The following is a 20,402-nucleotide window of genomic DNA, read 5'->3' as shown; positions in this document are numbered from 1 at the left end:
CAGGGTGTGAAAAACTAAACTGAAACTAAACAATATTTATAATGACAAATGTGATTATAGTTAAATAAATCTAACAAAATAACAAAAACTGAAAAAAAACATCTTTTGTTAACTGGAATAAATAAAAATGGTAATTAATGGAGAAAAACTAAATATCTGGAACAATATTGTGTTTATAAAACTAACAGTTTTCATCAGCTGTTGGTAAATGATGGCGCTTCTCCTGGCGACAGCAACATTTGGGAGGAAACGCAAAGAGTCACTCAGTTGTTCAATAAAAGCTGAATATTTTTAATGGTGTCGTCTACTGAGTTTTCATTTCTCAATTAATTTTTTAATTTTGCATCTAAAAATTAACCACAGTGTGGAAAACCCAAAACTACTATGTTAATATAAATAAACTAAACAATATTTAACTAATAGTAACTAGGAGAAACGCTGTTAAAATAATTAAAACTAACTGAATTAGATGAACAAACCAAACCCTCTGAAACTCTGATCAGGAGCTTTGATGTTGAGTTTAGCATTGTATCGATGTAAACAAAAACTCTTTTCTCTAAGAAATGTTTGGATACTCGGCTGAAAACGGGTCTGAGGAAGTCTGGAAACGGTATCGATCATGGATAGTGATGGTTTCTTTGCTGCTGGATTCCTTGCATTGAAACGGTTTTTCCGGCAGCACGAACCAAACCTGACTGCATCGTTTCATTAACGAATCAATCGAGATTTTTCCACATTACTCATAAAGAGAGCCGGAGTTTTTTAATTGCTTAAATGCATGAAAGTGGGTTGGGAAAGTATTAACCCTTACATTTTGTGATTTTACAAAACAAATCTCGCCGTTTACTGTTAATTTTTGTTGAATAAAAAACAGCTTTATTCACCAAGTTTCTGCTCATTAACCAACTATTTGAGTCTCACTAAAGACACTTGAAATAAAAACATTTCTGGTACTGATCCAGTGTTTTCCCAAAAGACGAAGACGAGGTTAAATTAATGCAGACATGTTTGGTGTGGATCAGAAAAACTGCAATTCCCAAACATCATCATAAATATCACCTACTAAAATAATTAAATAACTGAGCTGTGACGAATAATAATATGCAGGTTTTGTTTTTATAACATTATTTCTATTTCAGAAATAATCCTATTAACTGTAAACAGTTTGTATCATCCTTTAATCGTTATTTAACGTGTAGCGGACCCGCCAGTGGAAGCATAGCGCCCACCAAAGTGGGCGGAGCCAATAGACGCAGGGGGCGTGGCCAGGTGAGGGGCTGAGCTGACCCACTGCAGTAGCCGCTGTTCCACCCAGAGGGCAGCACTGAGACGGTTTTAGGCAAAATATCGCAGAATTCCAGGAAGTTGATTTGCGCTGTTGAAGTTTGTTAAAATGCCAATAAGTATTTCACAATAAAATAAAATAAATCACACAATTCAACTAATTTATATGAAAATGTCAAAATTTGTAGAGAAACAGCGTTAAAATTTGTTGATATTATGGTGTATTGATTCAGAAAAAACTGTCATTTTACAGTTACTCTTGCTAGTCATCATGACTGAACTGTACTGGCTACAGACACAGTAAATACTGAGAGTTAAAACCAAGTTAACAGTAATTTATTGGATGTTACTGTAGATGGAAGAGGAATGGCTTTTAAAATAAGTTTATACTTCTACCCACTCCTTTGAATGTGTAAATATACTTTACTATTGTCGTTTTAAATGCATTTTCTTTTTATACAACTTTTATTCTTTTAATGCAGTACTTTCAATAAAGTAAAACTCAACTCAACATAAAGATCGCAGCTTTAAAGATCGATTTATACAGTTAAAATGCAAAAAGGTTGATTTGCGGTTTAGTTGCTCTAAAGAACATCAGGTTCATACACTGAGAGACATCTAGATAAAAAAATAACACTGTTGGTTTTTCATATAAAATCCTATTGGAAACAATGAAGCTCGTGACTGTAATGTGAAAAACTGTCTATATTAAGTTAATAATGTAAAATAAAAAAAAATCACAAGGCTTAAGCAAATCAAACTGAATGTTATTTGAAATGTGATTATTTGCAAATTAGCAGGAAGCATGGAAATAATTCAGTTTGCATAAAGATGCTTTTTATCAGAGTGGAGATAATAAAACTGGACAATAAATGGAGGATAGAGAGTTGATAGACAACCAGCAAGCACCAAACCAGAGGATGTCTGCTGCTCTCCATCCACTGTCGGGTGCTTCAGTAACCGCGTCACGCTGCCACTTGCGCCCCCTGGTGTTCGTTAAGAAAAGGCCACACACTTATGGCATCTCCTCAAAACAAAAACAAACAAAACGGAGATTAGACTGATTTTTTTTCTCTAAAAATGATTTATTGGACAGGGAAGATAACAAACGTGATCCTAGCTGAAATATTAAAAATGATTTACCACAAGAAAAAGACGAGCAGCTGGAGGTAGAAAAGAAAATGAAAGGATGTAAAAAAAACTTAAAGTACAATGACCACCATGCACAACCCGGTTAAAACGAGAATAAATACATTTAAAAGAAAATACTGAGTTAACAGTTTAGGAGCTTTTCTGTGTAACAATACGAAGAATCGGTGATCCCAACGTGACATTATGTGAAAGACCAAGGCACTCGACTTTTACTGCGGCTTCCGGAACAGAACCGCTCCAAACGCGTTCAGGTACTGATCAACAGCACCGAGCTGTCGCCATCTTTAGATCTGCAGATAATCTACTTTATTACACGTTAATCTGAACGTTGTGCAGATAATCTACTTTATTACACGTTAATCTGAACGTTCTGCGGAAATGGAGAAATCTACTAAAGAGTAAATGAAGCACACGGATAAAAACACAAATGTAACAGGACTAAAAGCAACTTTCATGACAGGAAGTGAGACGGATAAAAGCCAGCGTGAAGTTTCTTTATAAAAACTGAGGTCCCGGCGTTTCTCATGTCAGGCAGCATAAGATCCGGCGTTTCCTGGTTTTCCGGTTAGGCCTTCTCCAGGGACTGGTAGTACTCCTTGAGAACGGCCCAGGCCGTCAGGGCCATGAAGCCGTCGGGGGGGTTCTCCCCTTCGCGCGCCATCCTCCGCATGCGCGTGCCAGAGATGAAATCATAATCCTGATGGCTGCAGGACAGAGAGACACCGAAGCAGAGGGAACGAGTTAGGAGACGTGACTCAGAAAGAGTTTGACTGCTTTAATAGAAATCGTTTTATTTTATTACAAACATCAGGGTTTCCTGACTTCCAAACGGAAAAATAAAATCCGCCACTCCTTCAGAATGAAGTTTGTTTCTTTTATGTGCATGTTAAAACAATGCTATGCTTGAAAAATTAGCCTGTCACAATAACAACGTGATCAACTGTCGCTGAAGTTACTGAGACAAATGAGAATGTTGATCATTTCCAATATATAATAATAATAATAATAATGCAAGAACACACTCAAAGATCAAACATGAAATTCTGATGATCATTTATCACTGGGACATTTGAAATCTAAAAATAAATAAAACACCAGAAACAGCAAATTAAATTAATTATGAGTTATCTGCAAACAAAATAAACTAACCGAGACCAAAACACCAGATTAAAGACTTTCATCATCCAGTTTAATGGAAGAACGAGAGAAAAGAAAAGTTGACATCAAGTTGAGCTTTTCTCTCATGTGAAGGAAGAAACTAGATTAAAATATGAAAATATGCGAAGCAGGACTACTATAATTCCGATCAACTGTTGGATTAGGATTAAAGTCCCGACTTCGCATCATGGAAAACTCGACTAATCATCTGACCAACCTGAATCTTCGTCTGTGAATGCAGCTTCATCACAGAGGAAAACAAAACAAACGGCGTGACTGGAGCTAAAAATCATTTGCGCTGCGCAGAAACAGACTTTAATCAGCGGCAGGTCTGTGTGATTCTGAGCAACATCAAAAGCTTAAAACATTTCAGCTCTGAGGAAAAGAAAACAACGGGTGTTGTTTTTGGCTCGGCGTTTCCCAGAGACAAAAGCACCGGGAGAACAGGAGCCTTTCTACAAACACACAACCAATTTACAGAATATAATTTCTGTTTAGACTGCTTGGCCTAATTGGCCTAAACGGGATTAAACGTCCAAATAAGCTTCCAAATTAACCCTGAGTGAGTACTTCCTGTTTCCCATTACCGTGACAACCAGACAGAAGAGTCAGGGCCGAACGGCGTGAGCTTACTTCTTGGGCTCATAGAAGTCCATGGCTCCTTTGACCTTGTTGTACGCAGCGACCTTGAAGGGAACGATCTCCAGGGAGACGAGGCCCGGCGCCATGGTGAGGACCTTGGCTCCGTGGCTCGGCTCGTACAGGTCCTTCCCCGTGGCCGGGTGGGGCATGCCTGCGGGGTCGCGACCCACGATGTAGAAGTTGGCGCCGGCGACCATACGGGCTCGACAATGCCACTGCACCTGCAGGAACGAAGAACGTCGGTTCACAAACTGCTCTCAGAACGGTTTCCGTTTCCGGCTACTGGTCATAAATATCACCACAAGACGTAAAACCCTCATGATGTCAAGTGTCTTAAACTAAAGAACTTAATGTGAGCAACGAAAATGAAATAAATGTAAAGAAGCAGGCAGGGAAAGCTGCACGGCGTAATGAAAGTAACTGGCTCAAAGTTATAAGTTGTGTATTTCTAATGAGTTTATTTAATGAAAAAACAAATGAAAGCTGAGGAAACACTCAGAAAACATCTGAGTGTTTCCTCTCATTTTGGAGTTTCTGGTGTTAAAAAGGATCTGAAAACCTGCAGCAGGTGTCTGGATATAAAAATTAATAATTGAAAACTTCAATATGAAGCTGCTACTAGGTCTGTCACGATAAATTTTGCTGGACGATTGTCTAAAAAATTATTGCGATAAACGATAATATTGTTTCAAGACGATGTGACACTGATTTAATGGAAATGACTAATAATGCATGCGATTTCCTGCCATAGATACTTTATTTTCAAACGAACACATAACACTGGAACTAAATAAACAAAACAACCAAAAACAAAAATAAAATGGATTCTCAGTCTCCATTAAAAAACGTACTTGAATAAAAACTAAACAACATAAAGCCAAAGTGGAAATAAATACTGCATTGAAACAAAAGAGTGCAGATTATGAAGTCTGTATACTATATTGCCCTTCAGTAATCACTAGATTTAAATAGAGAAGATGAGCACCTCGACTACCTGATGCAATAGTTCATACTACACGATTTTAGCCCCTATTTTCTCCTTACGATAATCTTGGATCGTTGGTCGATCTAAGATTGTCGCTGGTGATTTCGTAACCGATCATCCTGGGTTACGGTAGATCGTTGTAGCCGCTCCGATCTAAATCAGGGGTTTCCCCCGACTGGGAGCTTAACGCTGAATGTGACAGGTAGCCAATCAGAAAGCCAGATTCTCCTCCTGCTTTCTGAGGGGAAATTACGGAGGGGAATCCCAAACAGCTGACACGGAGCAACACGAAGTCCAGCGGACATCGAAGATGATATGTGGAAGCAACATTAATATTTATTCAACATTTTGTGCAAATAATATAGAAATGAGAAGGGGAGGAGTTGGAGCCAAATTGCTACCTCAGTTAATAAACCCGGCAAGTTTTCAGCTGTTCTTCGTTAACGTGACATAAATAGGTTATAATGATTTTCATTCAGTCAGAACTTTACGCTGAGCCACATGCATCACAGGTAGATTCTAGTAAAGCATTGATTAATGCCTGGTTTTAAAATCAGTTAACTGGACTTGTAGCCATTATTTTGTGCCCATGTGGTTGGACACCACACGGCACGACGAACCCGATCGAACCGTTATACCCAGGATTTCTCTCAGGGTTTGAAAATGGGCCGACAACTCGTGTAGCGTGCGCTGGACATTAGACTAAGGAAATTAGGAAGGGAGGGTCAGTGGAGAGCCCCGGAGCTGAGCCTTTTTTCATTCAGTGTCATCAACAGAAAGAATAAAAGGCAGGAAGAAACGATAAAGCCGATAATTAAAATGAGGTCGATAGGTTTAAATATCGTGCGATTAATTGATTTATCGTTTATCGCGACAGGCCCAGCTGCTGCTTTAATGAATGTTTTTTGTTTGTTGAACGTTTCGTTCCAACATTTCAGCCATAAACCCACAAAGAGTCTCTGAGCGCCGACCAATCCCAAGCAGCAACAAAATGGAGCTGGAAGATGTTAAAAACGGGAGAAGAGACACTAATAATCCAGCAGGGAGCAGATTAAAAGTCTGGAAGGATTTTAAACCGGTAGTTTAGAACAAGACGTGTGTTAGGTTCAGGGAATGCAGGAAATGTGACACTTTTCTCTCCTATGACAGCAAAAAGATTGAAACCTCAACAGAATAGACTTATGAATCATGACGTGGCAGATTTAAACTAATCAGAGTAATCAATTCCTCAAATAAACTCATTTAGTAATTGATTAATTGTTAACTGGAGACTCAAAAAAGGCAATTTGCTAGAAAAAAACAAACTGAGCAGTAATTAAGCTAAAACACGTCACCTGGTTCAAATCCTGCACCATCTGTTGCTATCCAGTTATTAACTGGTCAAATGAAAAAATAATCCCAGAGCTGATCTGGGATTATTTGCTGATGATCAGCTGAGCAGAAATGTCTGATCTTTTCTCACGTCGAAGGATTTTTAGATGCAGATGCTTTGTTTGCTACAAATGATCAAACTTTCACTAAAGGAATGCTGTCATTTCATTTTAGGCAATAAAACAGGTTTATTTTTTTTAAAACAAATTGAATTATTTGTTTAGTTTCATCTTTATTGTTGCATAAAAAGGCTAAAGTGGTCAAACAAGCAATCTGCAGTAAACGGAGGCAGAAGAAGATAAAACGGCCACTTTCAACCAGCTTGAAGTGTTTTAAGAGAGCAGCTCCCGTCTGCTTCAGGGCCATCCCGTAAATATGAAAACCAGAGAAGGAATAATCCCGCTTTTAACGGCTAAACGCTAAAAGTTAGGCTTGCACCTGGACCTAAAAGAAAAAATAAAACTTTTTACGGCTCCAAACCAATTTAACTGAGTCCCTGATGCCCAACAGCCCTCAGTCTGTTCCCAATGATCGGCTGCTTCCACATTACAAGACGTGAATGAATGAAAAGTTTCCAGCGGCTGAGCAGAGCGACTCGGCCCAGCTTCCTGTCCGGTCAGTCAGCCGGGACGAGACGGCCTCAACGCTCATCATTCAGCGCGGCAGAGAGATTTTTCATCAAAGCTCAGCGCCGCCTTGACCTGCGTTACCTCAGTCGGTCCGGCGTACATCATGGGAGACGGGAAAATGGCAACGATGGTGGAGTCCGGATCCAGCACGCGCTCCTCCAGCACGGCGGCGTGCTGCTTCATCCGCCACGGCAGCGGCACGTCGTCGTCTTTGGTCCAGCCTCCCAGCGGGTGGAGCAGCAGGACGGGCCGGCGGTAGCCGCGCTCCACCAGCCGCTTCTGGGTGTCCTGCATGAGCAGGGCGTGGCCGTTATGGACCGGGTTCCGGAGCTGGAAGGCGAACACCGCGTCTGCACATGGAGAGGAGAGGACTGGTTGGGGGGAGGAAACCAGAACCAGAACCAGAACCAGGAAGTGGAGCTGGCAGGCGGGACGGCTACCTGCGTTCATTTCTTTAAACTTCTGTTTGAGCTCGTTGGGCGTCAGCCGGTACTGGTCCAGGCCGTCGTTCCAGTAGATCCGGTCCAGAACCTGCAGGTCTCCGCCAACCAGCCAGTCGCCACTTTCCATCACCATCTGGAAACACGACGGATCAATCACCACAATCAGGGCTGGAACAATCAATCGGATTTATTGTGATTAATCAATTATTGAATCAATTAATTTAGTTATTAATTAATCATTAACTGTAGTTAAAAACTGCAACTAAACCAAAACCGTACAAAAAAATAAACATTTTCCATTTAAGACAGAAAATAAAATCTTTGTAAAGATTTTCCACAGTTTCAGCTTCAACTGGTTCAAAATCCCTGAAAAACAAACAAACTGTAAATAAGAAGAACATTTTGCTCTTCAGTTCTTAATTATTTAATCCAAACATAAAACCACAAACCAGGAAGTCTTGAGCTTTTCATGTTTGTCAGAAATATTCTAGATGAAGATGATCAATCGTTTACTAAAATGATCATTTTTAAGGATAAAACATTTTCTAATTTAAAAAAAATAAATCTTTACTGTGATTCTAATATTGTATAAAACTGTTTAAGTGGTTAAATGAATGTTTTTTTTAATAGCTGCCTTTTGCAGCATAATTTTGGTCTTTTCAAAGTTGGTGGATAAGTTTAAAGAAGCTTATTTTCCCAAAATTAAGCAACAAAAATTAGTGACAAAAGTTTAGTTTCTCATTACTAAAATGTTCAAAACAACATTTTCACCACATTTCCTGTACATTGGGGTGATCAAATCTGCTGTTTATCACAATTAAGTGACAAACGTTCTCATGTTTGGCAGAGAAAGAAACTTTCTCCCCAGGAGAATCAAACAATGATCCGAGTCGCTCAGGCTGATTTTGTTTCAGGCGATATCTCTGGCCTCCCTCAGGAGACCCAGCTAGAGTTACTGCAAGAATCTGATTAATCTGAGCATTAAAGAAAAATAAAAACATTTGTGTCACTGATTCCATTAACATGTAGTTCATCATTTAAACGGCCTTTGATATTCACATTTAGAAAACAAAACCAAATTACAGCCTGGCTGCAGCTTTAAAGAGGGTTTAGATCTGAACGCCGTCAGCAGCAGAGGCGTCGCCACCATTTGATCAAAAAGGAAAGACGTGTGAGAAATTTACATTTTTCCGCTCCACACGCTAAATGATCCAATTTGTCCAGAGGTGGCTTGAAAAACTCGACCCATATGTGGAGAAGAGGTTCACATGAACCATGAACGAACGTCACACAGACCGACCCGAACAACGGGGGGGAGAGGGGGGGGCCTGACGGACAGGTAAACAGGAAAAAGTGGATTAACTGCGTCTGAATGGAGCGGCTCGTTTGCAGCTGACAGCAGACAGAAACAATGCGGCGCAGCCGTCGCAGCAAAGGGCGCCGCTGACAGACGGGCTCCGGTGCAGCCAGAGAGACGTATAGTCATGTAAACACACACACACACACACACACAGTTTAACGAGGGAGGCCTTAATCAGAGCAGGCTGAACACACACACACACACACACACACATCAGGTTAGACGTGTGTGGCGACGGCGTTGAGGCGTCAGGTGTCGACAGTGGAGAGTCATGGTCCCAATTTAGGACATGTGTAGCCGCCGCCCCCCCTTCTATCTGCCCCCCTTCACTCCATCATTCAACACATGAGCCACATTTCACCATGGCGATGGTGGGAATAAGATGAAAGTTAAGGTGCTGAAATATCGGGGCGGTTTTTCTGCGGCTCTGACTCAAACATCAAAAGCCAACCAGTCAGTTACTGGAAGTAAAGTCACTGCAAACCAGTAAACAATGGTCCACAACTGAAATTAATAAACAAAACAAAGCAATTTTAAGGGGATTAGTTAATTTTTAACATTTTATAGGAACACATTAAAATGGCTCTATGGGCCACACAAAACATGTTTATTACATTTGTTGCACAAAATTTTTCTTTCTCAAAACTTGTGCATAATGTGTCACCTGTAATGATATGAGAAATATAAGAAAAGCTTTTATATTGTTTTTTATCCTTCAGATGTAGCTGTATAAGTTTCACATCAGTAAAATAAACTAAATCTGCCAGGGGTGTGAATACTTACCTGCATTTTTACAGCAGTCTGTCTTCAACTACAGAATCTGCCGAAACCCAGACAGAAAGAACCGAACGGACGAACGGACAGACGGACGGACAGACGGACTGATGACATTTAAAAGAAAAAATAACTTTCCTAATTTTCCCCTCACATCTACGCCTGAAGAGTTTGGACTGTTTCCACCTGCATCCTGTTCATCTCTAAACAAAAACATGAATCTTCACTGAAAGTCTCCGGCTGCTGCTTTAGCGTCACATGTGGCTTAAATCCTTTGGATTCCGTCAAACCGCAAAAAAAATCAGCAGCCCAAAGCGGCGGAGTAAGTTCTGTGTTTCTGTTCACAAAGCAGGTGTCAGAAAAACTTGTGCAAGAAAACAGCTGGATAAAAACACAAAAACAGACGCATTTGGAGAGAAGTGGAAACTACATTCCCAAAACATTTTTTTGTTTTTCGGGTGGAGAACATCAGATTCCAGATTTAACACCTGCAGAAGACGGGTGGATCAAAACGAAGTTCTTATGTAATGAGTAAACCTCCATTTCTCCAGATGTTCAGTTTTTCCATCAGCGAAGAGAGCAAAGCACTCCGACTCTTCAGGAGTCAAAGGGCAGGTCAAGTACGCAGCGAGTTACTGATTTTTAAAGAAATGCCACAAAGTAGAATAAAACCACTCATTTCATTAATGAACGAAGTCGATGGAGACCGACTGGTTAAGATGGCCTGATCTACACGACGAGCCTTTTTATAGTATACAAATCCAAGAGTTCAAGAAGCCGAAGAATCCTTTACAACTCGCCTCAGAAATGGATTTACGGCTCTCGTTCCTCGGCCAGCATGTGAACAGGCTTTCATCCGGAGTGATTCCAGGTCCTGCTGGCATGTGACCGTCTGACGGCAGCAGAGGCGTCGTGGGATCAGATCAGGAAGCATTTGGCTCTGAACTGAACGTTTTCAGGATCTCACCATTTGTTTCTGACACGCTAATGAATCCAGGCTGTCCGCAAAACCGCATCAAAAACGTTATTTTATTGTCATATTTACTCACTGCATCATGTTTGTTTTACTTATCTAGTGTTTAGTTGATACTTCTTTACAAAATATTAATTTACTCATTTGCGTTCTTGCTCCAAGAACCATTAGCATTTATTAATTACATTGATTTGCTCATCCTTTACATTTCTAGACAGATTAGTTTAGATTTAGAATAATGAACATGTTGCAGTGGAAGCTGCAACACAACATTCATGGGATGAGAAAAGCTTTATGGGCTGTTTTCCCATCATGAGGTGAGATTTGGGTGGAGAAGATAAAGATATTTTGTTTTGGGGTTGAAACGATCAGCAGCCAACTTAAGTGTTAACATGTGAAGATGGTGAGAGCATCAGTGGGTTGGTTAGGAGGTCACTGATTTACCAGCTGTAGCTCGTCGTCTTTTCCTTAATCAAGTAAAACCTTGAATTCAAAGTTCGCCTCCGATTCGATTCTGCCTCGAATGTTTCCTTAATAGTGACTTTCAGAGGTGGACAAAGTTCCCAAAAGATGTACCATCACATCTACGTCTGAAGAGTTCGGACTCTGATGTTCAATGCTTCAGCATTTTTACTCAAGTAAAAAGTGGCCATGTAAGAAAAAACTCAAGAGTAAAAGAGTATTTCTAGAGTAACTGATCAAATTATCAATCATTTAATATTGAAAAATTACATCAGATGGGACAAAATGTCAAGTGAAAATTTGGGCACTTTAAGGACAAAATGACAATAATTCATATAAATAACATAAAATAACAAAAACCAGGCAAAATAAAACTTTTCAAAATCAGTTTCATTCAATAAAAAAAACGTAAGAAACTTTAAGGAAAACTGCAGGTGTGCCTGCGTCCGGCGAGTTTTTGGTTAAAACAAGTTTGTTTTTCATTCACCGAGTAGAAAATCCAGAAGTTTTGCTCAAGAAAGAGTAAAAATACTTCATAATAAAATTACTCGAGTAAAGGTAACTAATTACTACCAGCTCTGGTCTTTCTCATAGCGGTGCGTAAACAAGCCGGGTCTCGTTCTGCTCCGCGGCGCGGCGCTCACCTTGATGTAGGGGTGATCTCTGCAGGTGGTGCCCCACTGCCGGGCGCAGCGCTCCTCCTTCCGGTGCTGGTAAAACTCCGGGTTACGGAGGATGGCGACACGTCGGCCGCTGTAGACCAGCGCAATGGCCGTCACGCCGTCCAGACGCTCCTTATCCGCCGTGGACAGCGGCAGCACGATGGGCACCGACAGGTTAATCACGCCACCTAGTGGAGGAGAAGGACATTAAAATTAGATACAGGACAAAGTCTAACTAATGAACAAGTTTTAGTTTGCATAGCAGAGGTGGGAATCTGTTACTGTCACCACAACGTTGCAGTCCAGAACAGCCTTTGGAGTTATTTAGTGAAGAACTGTAAAAATGTACATAACCTCTCACCACGTCGTATAAAAACGTTCAGCATTCACGACGCGGAAACGGAAACTAGTTGAAGGGGAATATGGAAACATCAGCGTTGCTGTCTGAGCGCATTTCTGCACAAAACACGACAACCAACTCCTGACCAGTCACGGCCTGCCTTGGCTCCGCCCACTTGCATTGTTCCTGAAGTTTTCCCGTCTCCATTTTGCGAAGCGAATGTCGAACCGGGTCCTTCCAGCTGAGGCTCCTGTAAATCTGAATGCATTTAATTTGTGCACATTGGAGATTCTGCATAATGTGTAGTTTGTGGTGCTGGTCTCAGAAACAAATGCATGAAATCATATTCCCAGTTGGATCTTTGAACCAAACGGCTCTAATGAACTAAAAGCACAGAGGCTTTTCATTTTGTTTAACTTTTTCTTCTGGATCCAGAGCCAGAGGTTCTGCATTCAATCCTCAGTTGGCAAACACCTGTTCACCATTTGCCAGGCAGATATGAGCAGATCCTAAACTTTCTGCATTTTAAGAACCAATGTTCCAGTCGATTTCTCCGCCTTCGAACTCGGAAATCTCAACTTCCGAGTTCAAATTGAAAGCAGCAACATGCCTCAAACTGCCTCTGGGAGTCATTTTTACATCGAAGAACCTTTTACTCCGAAGGAAAAACCATCATGAGTTATTGAAACTTCTGGAGTTCAACCTTCGCTGGACGTTTCTTTTCATTTTCAGCCTCATTGAAAATGAAGTAATTTCAACCAAAAGCTAAAGAATCTTATTGTTAAATCAGTTTTGTAAAGTTTTCGGTTTATTTCTTTGCGGTCAAACGGTTTGTTTCCAGAGATCCACCTGGTTTTCTGCCTGTTCAACACGTAAAATTAGTTTTTATATGGAATACAGAACGTTGTATTTATAAAAGACATTTATTTTCTACTAAATATGAAACTTTCAGAATAAAAAACAACCTAAAAGCATTAAGTTTTTCAACATCTTTTAACAGGATGTCTGAATAGAGTCAGAGCCGTTTATATTATTTATACATGAATAAATGTCAACCAGAAGTAAAAAACTTTTACATTTTATTTCACTTGAGGAAACAAATAATGTTGATTGTAAATATTTTTAAATTTAACTTTCAGTAAAACAATAACAGGTATTAATTATTTATTCATCAAGTCAACATTTCTGCATTAATTATTTTTCCTGATTTCATGTTCTGTTTCTGAATGCCATGTTTTTATTACCTGTAAGTGAAAAATCATCATAATTAACAGAAACAAAGACTTTCAAACATCCGTCTGTTTCATTTGTCATAAAGTCCCTAAAATAAATGGATTTTTCAATAATATTCTAACTAAATGGATGTATATGGTTATTCTTTGATAAAATTTCCAAAATTCAGGAAATTTAAAAAGGAGAACTGTGCAAAACTTAAAATAATATAAAGTTAACTGATAAATTCTGCATTCTGGGTTAATCAGCATCTAATCCTGTTTGAAACACTAATCTATGGAGAAAAGTGAAACTTTTATTAATTTCTGTGAAAAAATTGCACAGAACGAAAAATATTCACCATTTTTTAACCTCTGTACTATGAACCATATTCTCTGTGGAGCCAGACATTAATGTTGTACTTAATCAGGATCAGTAAGTTAGAAACAGACAGAAACAGACAAATGGATCAGATCAACGTTCAGATGCTTCAGCCGGGGCCGAGACGGATCGGATGGATGAAAGCAGGAATCAATCCTGCAGGGAATCGAAGGTTTTCCTAAAGACCTCCTGCTCTGAATCACTGGAATCTCATCTTCTGCGCTGCAACATGAGCTGCATTTCGTGAAACTTTGTTCCCGTTAGAGTAAAATGGAAAGTGAAGCGCTGGCTTCGGGGCAGAGCCGACTCCAACTCACATGTTTGGTAAATTAAAGGCCATGTTTTAGATTTTCAACAAGAGTTTTACCATCAATAAGGGAAACAATGTAGGAGGTTTGTTCTCGCACTCAATGCACCTCCTTCCTGATAACCCTCTGAAGGTGTGTGATCCAGCAACCTCCATCCTGATTGGCCTGTTAAACTCTATGTTTGATGTCTACATGAGGCCAATCATTAAGAGAGTTTTCGCACCTGATGGTCCGCTACACTCTGTCTGATTCGGGACCAAAAGTTGCAACGTTTGTTATTTCTCCATCTGCTGTGGTTGTTTTATTCTGCACTGAGTCAAATAAACCAAGCCCAAACCTGTTCCCCTCCTCGCCTGTGGGGGCGCTGCACCAAGAACCACTGAAGGAAACGACACAAAAATCTCAGAAGAAGAAACGCAACCAAGTCCCTTCTTTACAAAATGTAAATAAAAATGTTGAATAAAAAACAAGCGATTTCTCCCACTATCACATTTATTTTGTTTACATTTACCCAGAATGCCCTGCGTTGCAGTCCACTTCCTGGTTTCTGGTCCACTTGCTGTTCACATTCGAAACGCTACAGAGTTCACTTCAACCGAGCACAGACCGACGTTTGCATGCGGACCAGTTTAAGTTTTTGGTTTGATTACTCATTCACACCTCATAAACGAACCGGACTCTGCGCAAACGGACCGGAGTTTGATTAAAGTGAACTAAATGGGACTGGTGTGAGCGCAACGAACCGGACTCTGCGCAAACGGACCGGAGTTTGATTAAAGTGAACTAAATGGGACTGGTGTGAGCGCAACGAACCGGACTCTGCGCAAACGGACCGGAGTTTGATTAAAGTGAACTAAATGGGACTGGTGTGAGTGCACCATAAAAGCCATGCTGCATGAGAACTTAGAGAATTTATCCATTGGGACATTTTCTTTGGTCAAAGTGATCAACACCTGGAAAATCCAGACATCAATATGTGAGGAAATGAAGCATAAATTTGGAGGAATAAACCAATTCTTCTTTTCGCATCAGTTCTTTGAGCAATCGGCTCCATCTAGTGGCCAATGCAAGTAAAACAGGCGGTGAGAAAATGACATGATGTCATGGACCCAAAGTGGGTCCTGCATGTTTTAGTTCTCTCCCTGCTGGTAGTAACAAGCTTTTCAGCATGTTTGGTTATTTTGTTGGTTTCAGTCGGAGTCGGTCCTTGAATCTGTCACATGGCGGCTGGCGAGGCTTCAAACGTTCAACACGCGCCTCGAAACGCGCGTCAGGAAAATCCTCCTGACTTCTCCAGGCGACACATCGCTGATAAAACGTTTTTTCTTTCAGCCGTCTTACCGTCCAGCAGACAGTCGAAGTGAAGACACTGCAGGAACTCCCTCTCCCTCATGAAGCCGTTCAGAGGCGTGGCCCAGCCTTCAGCCAACACCTGCACCCACTGCATGTCCAGCTGCAGGCCAGAGGTCAGAGGTCAACACAGGCAGGCCGAGATGAGCAGAACGCGGCTGCAGAGTCAGGCCGGCTCACCTTTCCGATCTGGACAGCAGGGAGAGTCTCTGCGTCGGCCTTGGCCAGGTCCAGCTTGTTCTCCTGAACGTAGAGCTCCTTCACCTCATAGGAGGCGTCAACAGGAACGATGTCCTGAAAAACAAACGAGCATTCATGACAAACATGAAGCAGGCGGCTCCAGCAGGCGGCTCCAGCAGGCGGCGGGAGACAGACGGAGCAGAAACCTGCAGCTTCAGACTCAATATTCCTGCAACTACGACTCATTTCTGACACCTGGTGGCCACAAGGAAAATAACAGATTCAACGTTTCAAACCAGGAAAGTTTTTCTGCAACTCTTTGAGTATGATATTGTATTTGATGTTGTAACTAATTAAATATGTGAACTCTTTAGAAATAATGTTGTTGGTAAAGATTTTTGTCCTTCAACTTGTAAAATAACACATGATCCGTGTTTCATTGAGATTTGTTGAGCCTTCAGCTGCTTTCCATCGTCTGACTCACTGTGGGAAGGTGCAGTGGCCTGTTAGGGCCACCGTAGAAAAAAAACACATAGCGGAGCAGCACATTTCTGCCAAAAAATCTCAGAAATATGTTAGAAAAATGTATACATTCCTGTTGTTTTTGTTTTTTGGGTTGTTTTAGAAAATTTCTGAGAGCAATATAATTTTTTTTCTAAATGAAAAAGTAAAATGTAGTGGTGGAACTTGATGAAAACGTTTAACTGATTTGATTGCAGGGCCTGTAATTAGTCACAATTTATTTAAAAAAAAAAACATTTACAAAATGAGCAACATTTCACTTCAAAAACCCATTTTCTGCTAAATTATAAAATATATCCGAGTTATTCGGGTTGTTCAACCATCAGATTAGCATAATTTCAGCCACTTAGATTTCCAGGAGCTCCTGATCATTCATGAAGTTAGTTTAGAAATGTGGACGCAGACATTAGCGTTAGAGTCTGAGCTGCTGCTACATGTTTAACACTGAGATGCTATTTTAGGCTTGAACAGCTTAGCTGTAATGCTAACTCCGTTTAGCACAACAAAAGTCTTTTCCAGCTGATCGGTTTTTGAAGCAGAAATTAACCCCTGAAGGGCTGAGAGAGACAGAAACACAAACCAAGACAAAATGTTGCAGCTCATGTATTAAAATGTGATTAATGAACATGTGAAGCTCCTGACAGCCGGTGAGCGTTTGCCTCACCCGCTCCTGCAGCAGGTCCACCAGCTGCTGGATGCACTCGTTGACGCTGCACGAGTCGGTCTTCAGCACCAGCTCCGGAGCCTCCGGCTTCTCGTACTCGGAGTCGATTCCAGTGAAACCTGAGAGCAGAAACATAAAATCCATCCAGTTTCAGCTCATTAGTCACCGGAGCAGAAACTCATTCAAATAATTCAATGTGGATTTTTTTTCTTCATATGAAGCTTTCTGAAGCAGATGAATCTGACCTAATTATTTAAGCAGTGAACAGAAAACTGGTTGTTAGATGAGGGATTTTTCATAAATTCAAATATGAATTAATTATAAGCAGCTGGCACCATTTCAGGTTTTTCCACCACAGCAGCTCCAGAAAGCCGCTTCGCAGTTTAAAAGTCATCAGTTTGGTAGAAACTGCTTGGTTTGACAGATCTATACAGAAGATGTTTGATTTGAGCAGCTACACTCTGAATCTCTGCAGAGCAGCACAGGCACAAACAGCTGTTCAGCACAGAAAATGCTGATTTAAATTCATTTTTTAACCATAGATTTGGCGCCCCTCTCATGCAGCACCCGTTTTTAACTCTAAACTGCCAAATTAAATCAATCCTTCTAGTTTTTCACACAAAATCAGCAGATCCACACATTTTTCGTGCTAAACAATAATTGTGAGTTTGATTTTGCAAAAATGCTCAAACTCACTGTGGCTAAATGATGCCAACTCCCACCTGCAGGTGGCAGTATTTCTTACTTTGACTACACTGCTGCCTCAGTTTTGCCTGGTCTGTCATCAATATATAACAAAAAGTCACATGTTTCCCAGCCGATTCTGGCAGGAAAAAATAAACGCAAATATTTCAAATTTAGCACCACATTCTGGCTCAACCGGCCCTTCATGATGTGGACCAAGATGAAAATGACTAGCGCTGCTGCTCTGCCTAGTTAAAGTAAAGCCTTTGGCTCTACCTCTTATCTCCCCAGCTCTGGCCTTCTTGTAGAGCCCCTTCACGTCCCGCTGCTCACACACATCCAGCGGCGCATCCACAAAAACCTCAAAGAACGGTAACCCGGCCGCCTCGTGGATCTTCCTGGCATTCAGCCGATCCTGCAGGAAAACACAAAAACGTTTTGTTCCATCATTTATTCCCTTTAACGATGAGATTTGGGTTGTGAGTCTCCAAACGGCGGCGCTCTGTTCACTCACCCTGCTGTACGGGGAGATGAAGCTGGCGAGGCAGACCAGACCCGCGTCTGCAAAGAGCCGCGCCACCTCGGCGATGCGCCGGATGTTCTCCTCGCGGTCCTCCGGGCTGAAGCCCAGGTTCTTGTTGAGTCCCTGGCGGATGTTGTCTCCGTCCAGCGTGTAGCAGGGGATGCCGTGACACACGAGGTACTCCTCCAGAGCCATGCTCACCGTCGTCTTCCCTGCACCAGACAGGCCTGCAGGGAGCAAGACAGCAGGATTATAGAGCAGCTACGTCTAAAATCTGCCTTGATGTGAGGATTATTTTAGTCTTTTCTGAACATCCTACCAGTCAGCCAGACGGTGCATCCTCTGAACCCGCCTCGTGTGCCCACTACCTGCCCACGCTTGTTCCGGCTGACATGGTGGGCTTGGTAGGTGACATTAGTTGCACGTTGCATTCCCTTAAATGATCAAGATAATTTACTCATAAAAGCTATTAAAAGAACTCAAATTAAATAAAAATCTATCCACACAAACACTGGAATCCCAATGAAGCAGAGTAGCACAACACAGAATCACAACATGAAAATATACGGGGTTTTTTGTAATATTACGATACGATATTTAGTAGGATGTTATAATTAAAGTGCTATTCATACAAATTCTGCATCCCAATATTTTCCTTCCATTGTGCAGCTTTAAAAAAATCTCTTTAAAATACAACTAAAATGAAACAAAACAAGAAACAAGAGGTCTAAAAGTTTTGAACAATGATGCACATGACAGAAAATTAGCTTAAAATGTGAAACTTTCGGGTTATTTCATTTATTTATTTCAAACAGGTTTTTAAAAAAAGATAATCAGTAGGACAAGAGAAAGTGTGTGCATACATAACCAAGCTGCTACTTTTCTGTTTGAAAAGCAGCAGAAAGAAGTGAACACGTATTTAATCCTCCCCCTTATCTCAACTTTATGAAATATTACTTACCGACTGAATATTTATCATAAATTTGTAATTAAAACCAAGTTATGGTATTCATATGCCGGTTCCTGATACTGTGCTAAACTTTTTCGTTTTAATAAAAGTAATCAAATTGGACAGATGTGTAAATAATGTGTAAATAATGAGGTTTAGAATAACTATATATAAACACAGAAACACCATCATCGAAAAGCTAAAGTTGATCAATCATTGCAGCGAACTCAGCTAACAGTTAGCCTCGCGGCTATTAGCATCTAGCTATGGATAACAACGGAAGCCGCTTGGCTCATTTAAATCCGAAGGTAGTAATAAAATATTGCGTTAAATAAACTTGAGAAAATAAAGACACACCCAGTTCTCGATGGTATTGCTAAGCTTCTGCTTCTTATTGGAGTTCCCATGAGTCTCCATGGCGGATCAGGAGTCAGCAGCTGATTGAACCGTGAAGGCGCTGAAAACACAAACCGAACCGCAGCAGCTGCAGCCCGGCTGGCGCTACGTTTACTGGCGCAGGTAAATGTTAACGCAGGAGACAGGTGTGTCCATTGAATGGAGGGACTGAGGACACAGGAGCTCTTTTACCACGGGGAAGGCTCCTCTGGCAGCCACGTCAGCTGTGAAAAAGTGACGTATTTCCGCTGTCTGTAGCAAGCCAGCTCGGAAAACTGATCTCAGGTCAGTTTGGATTGAATGTAAGGCAGGCTGTCATAGCATATAATAAAAGCACATTTCTGACTTATCTTTTAAAGGGATAGTTCGGATTTTTTTCGTGCGGTTATGTTAAATTGTTACTAGTTCTACAGAATAAGAGCCTTTATAACCACTGATGGGAATAACATTGACTTTCTTTTCATTACTGAACGCTGGTGATGATTTTATGAAAAACCAGAACAATGCTATGTTAAATTCCACCGCTACCTTAACTCAAACTGAATGTATTTCTGTGAAAATGCTTATATCATTGACAATCGGTCTTCACAATGTGAAAGAATAATAATAAGTTCAAAACAATTAAACTTTACATACCTTCAAATTTTTAGATTTTATGACAAAAGTCACATGGACTCAATTAACAGTATTAAAGAAATGCTCCGCTGCTCATCTGTGCAATGTTGCTCTATTATTTTGTTTTGCAACCCTAGTTTCAGCTTAACCAGAAGTTGTCCTTTCAAAATAAAAGCATTAAACATCGAACCGGAAGTTCTTTATATCTAAAACTAAATTAAGGCGATACGTGCTAAAAAGGTATTGAAACAAACAAAGAAACTAATTAAGGTTTATTTACAATCATTCTTTTATTACAAACGGTTTTAAGGACATTATTTTTATGTAAGTCAGAAACATTTTAGCATTTTCATGGACAGTGACGTCATTTTGTTGTTGACAGA

The 20,402-nt window shown here is 40.7% G+C and overlaps 1 protein-coding gene across 1 annotated transcript; it reads right to left on the bottom strand.

Moving 5' to 3' along the window:
- Window positions 1–2,345: 2,345 nt before the first annotated feature.
- papss1 (3'-phosphoadenosine 5'-phosphosulfate synthase 1) lies at window positions 2,346–19,650 on the bottom strand. The gene is made up of 12 exons (XM_008422504.3): window positions 19,366–19,650; window positions 18,379–18,493; window positions 18,051–18,286; window positions 17,813–17,951; window positions 16,853–16,971; window positions 15,667–15,780; window positions 15,478–15,589; window positions 11,878–12,083; window positions 7,662–7,797; window positions 7,303–7,571; window positions 4,228–4,457; window positions 2,346–3,140 (listed from the first exon to the last, which is right to left on the bottom strand). The coding sequence occupies exons 1-12, from the start codon at window positions 19,423–19,425 to the stop codon at window positions 3,002–3,004; spliced, it is 1,875 nt and encodes a 624-aa protein (XP_008420726.1). The 5' UTR covers window positions 19,426–19,650; the 3' UTR covers window positions 2,346–3,001.
- Window positions 19,651–20,402: the final 752 nt, after the last annotated feature.

Source organism: Poecilia reticulata, chromosome 1 (genome assembly GCF_904066995.2).
Source record: "Poecilia reticulata chromosome 1, P_reticulata-male-v2, whole genome shotgun sequence".
Taxonomy (NCBI): domain Eukaryota; kingdom Metazoa; phylum Chordata; class Actinopteri; order Cyprinodontiformes; family Poeciliidae; genus Poecilia; species Poecilia reticulata.
Note: the sequence above shows the minus strand (reverse complement) of the source record. Positions and strands in the feature narration are given on the sequence as shown.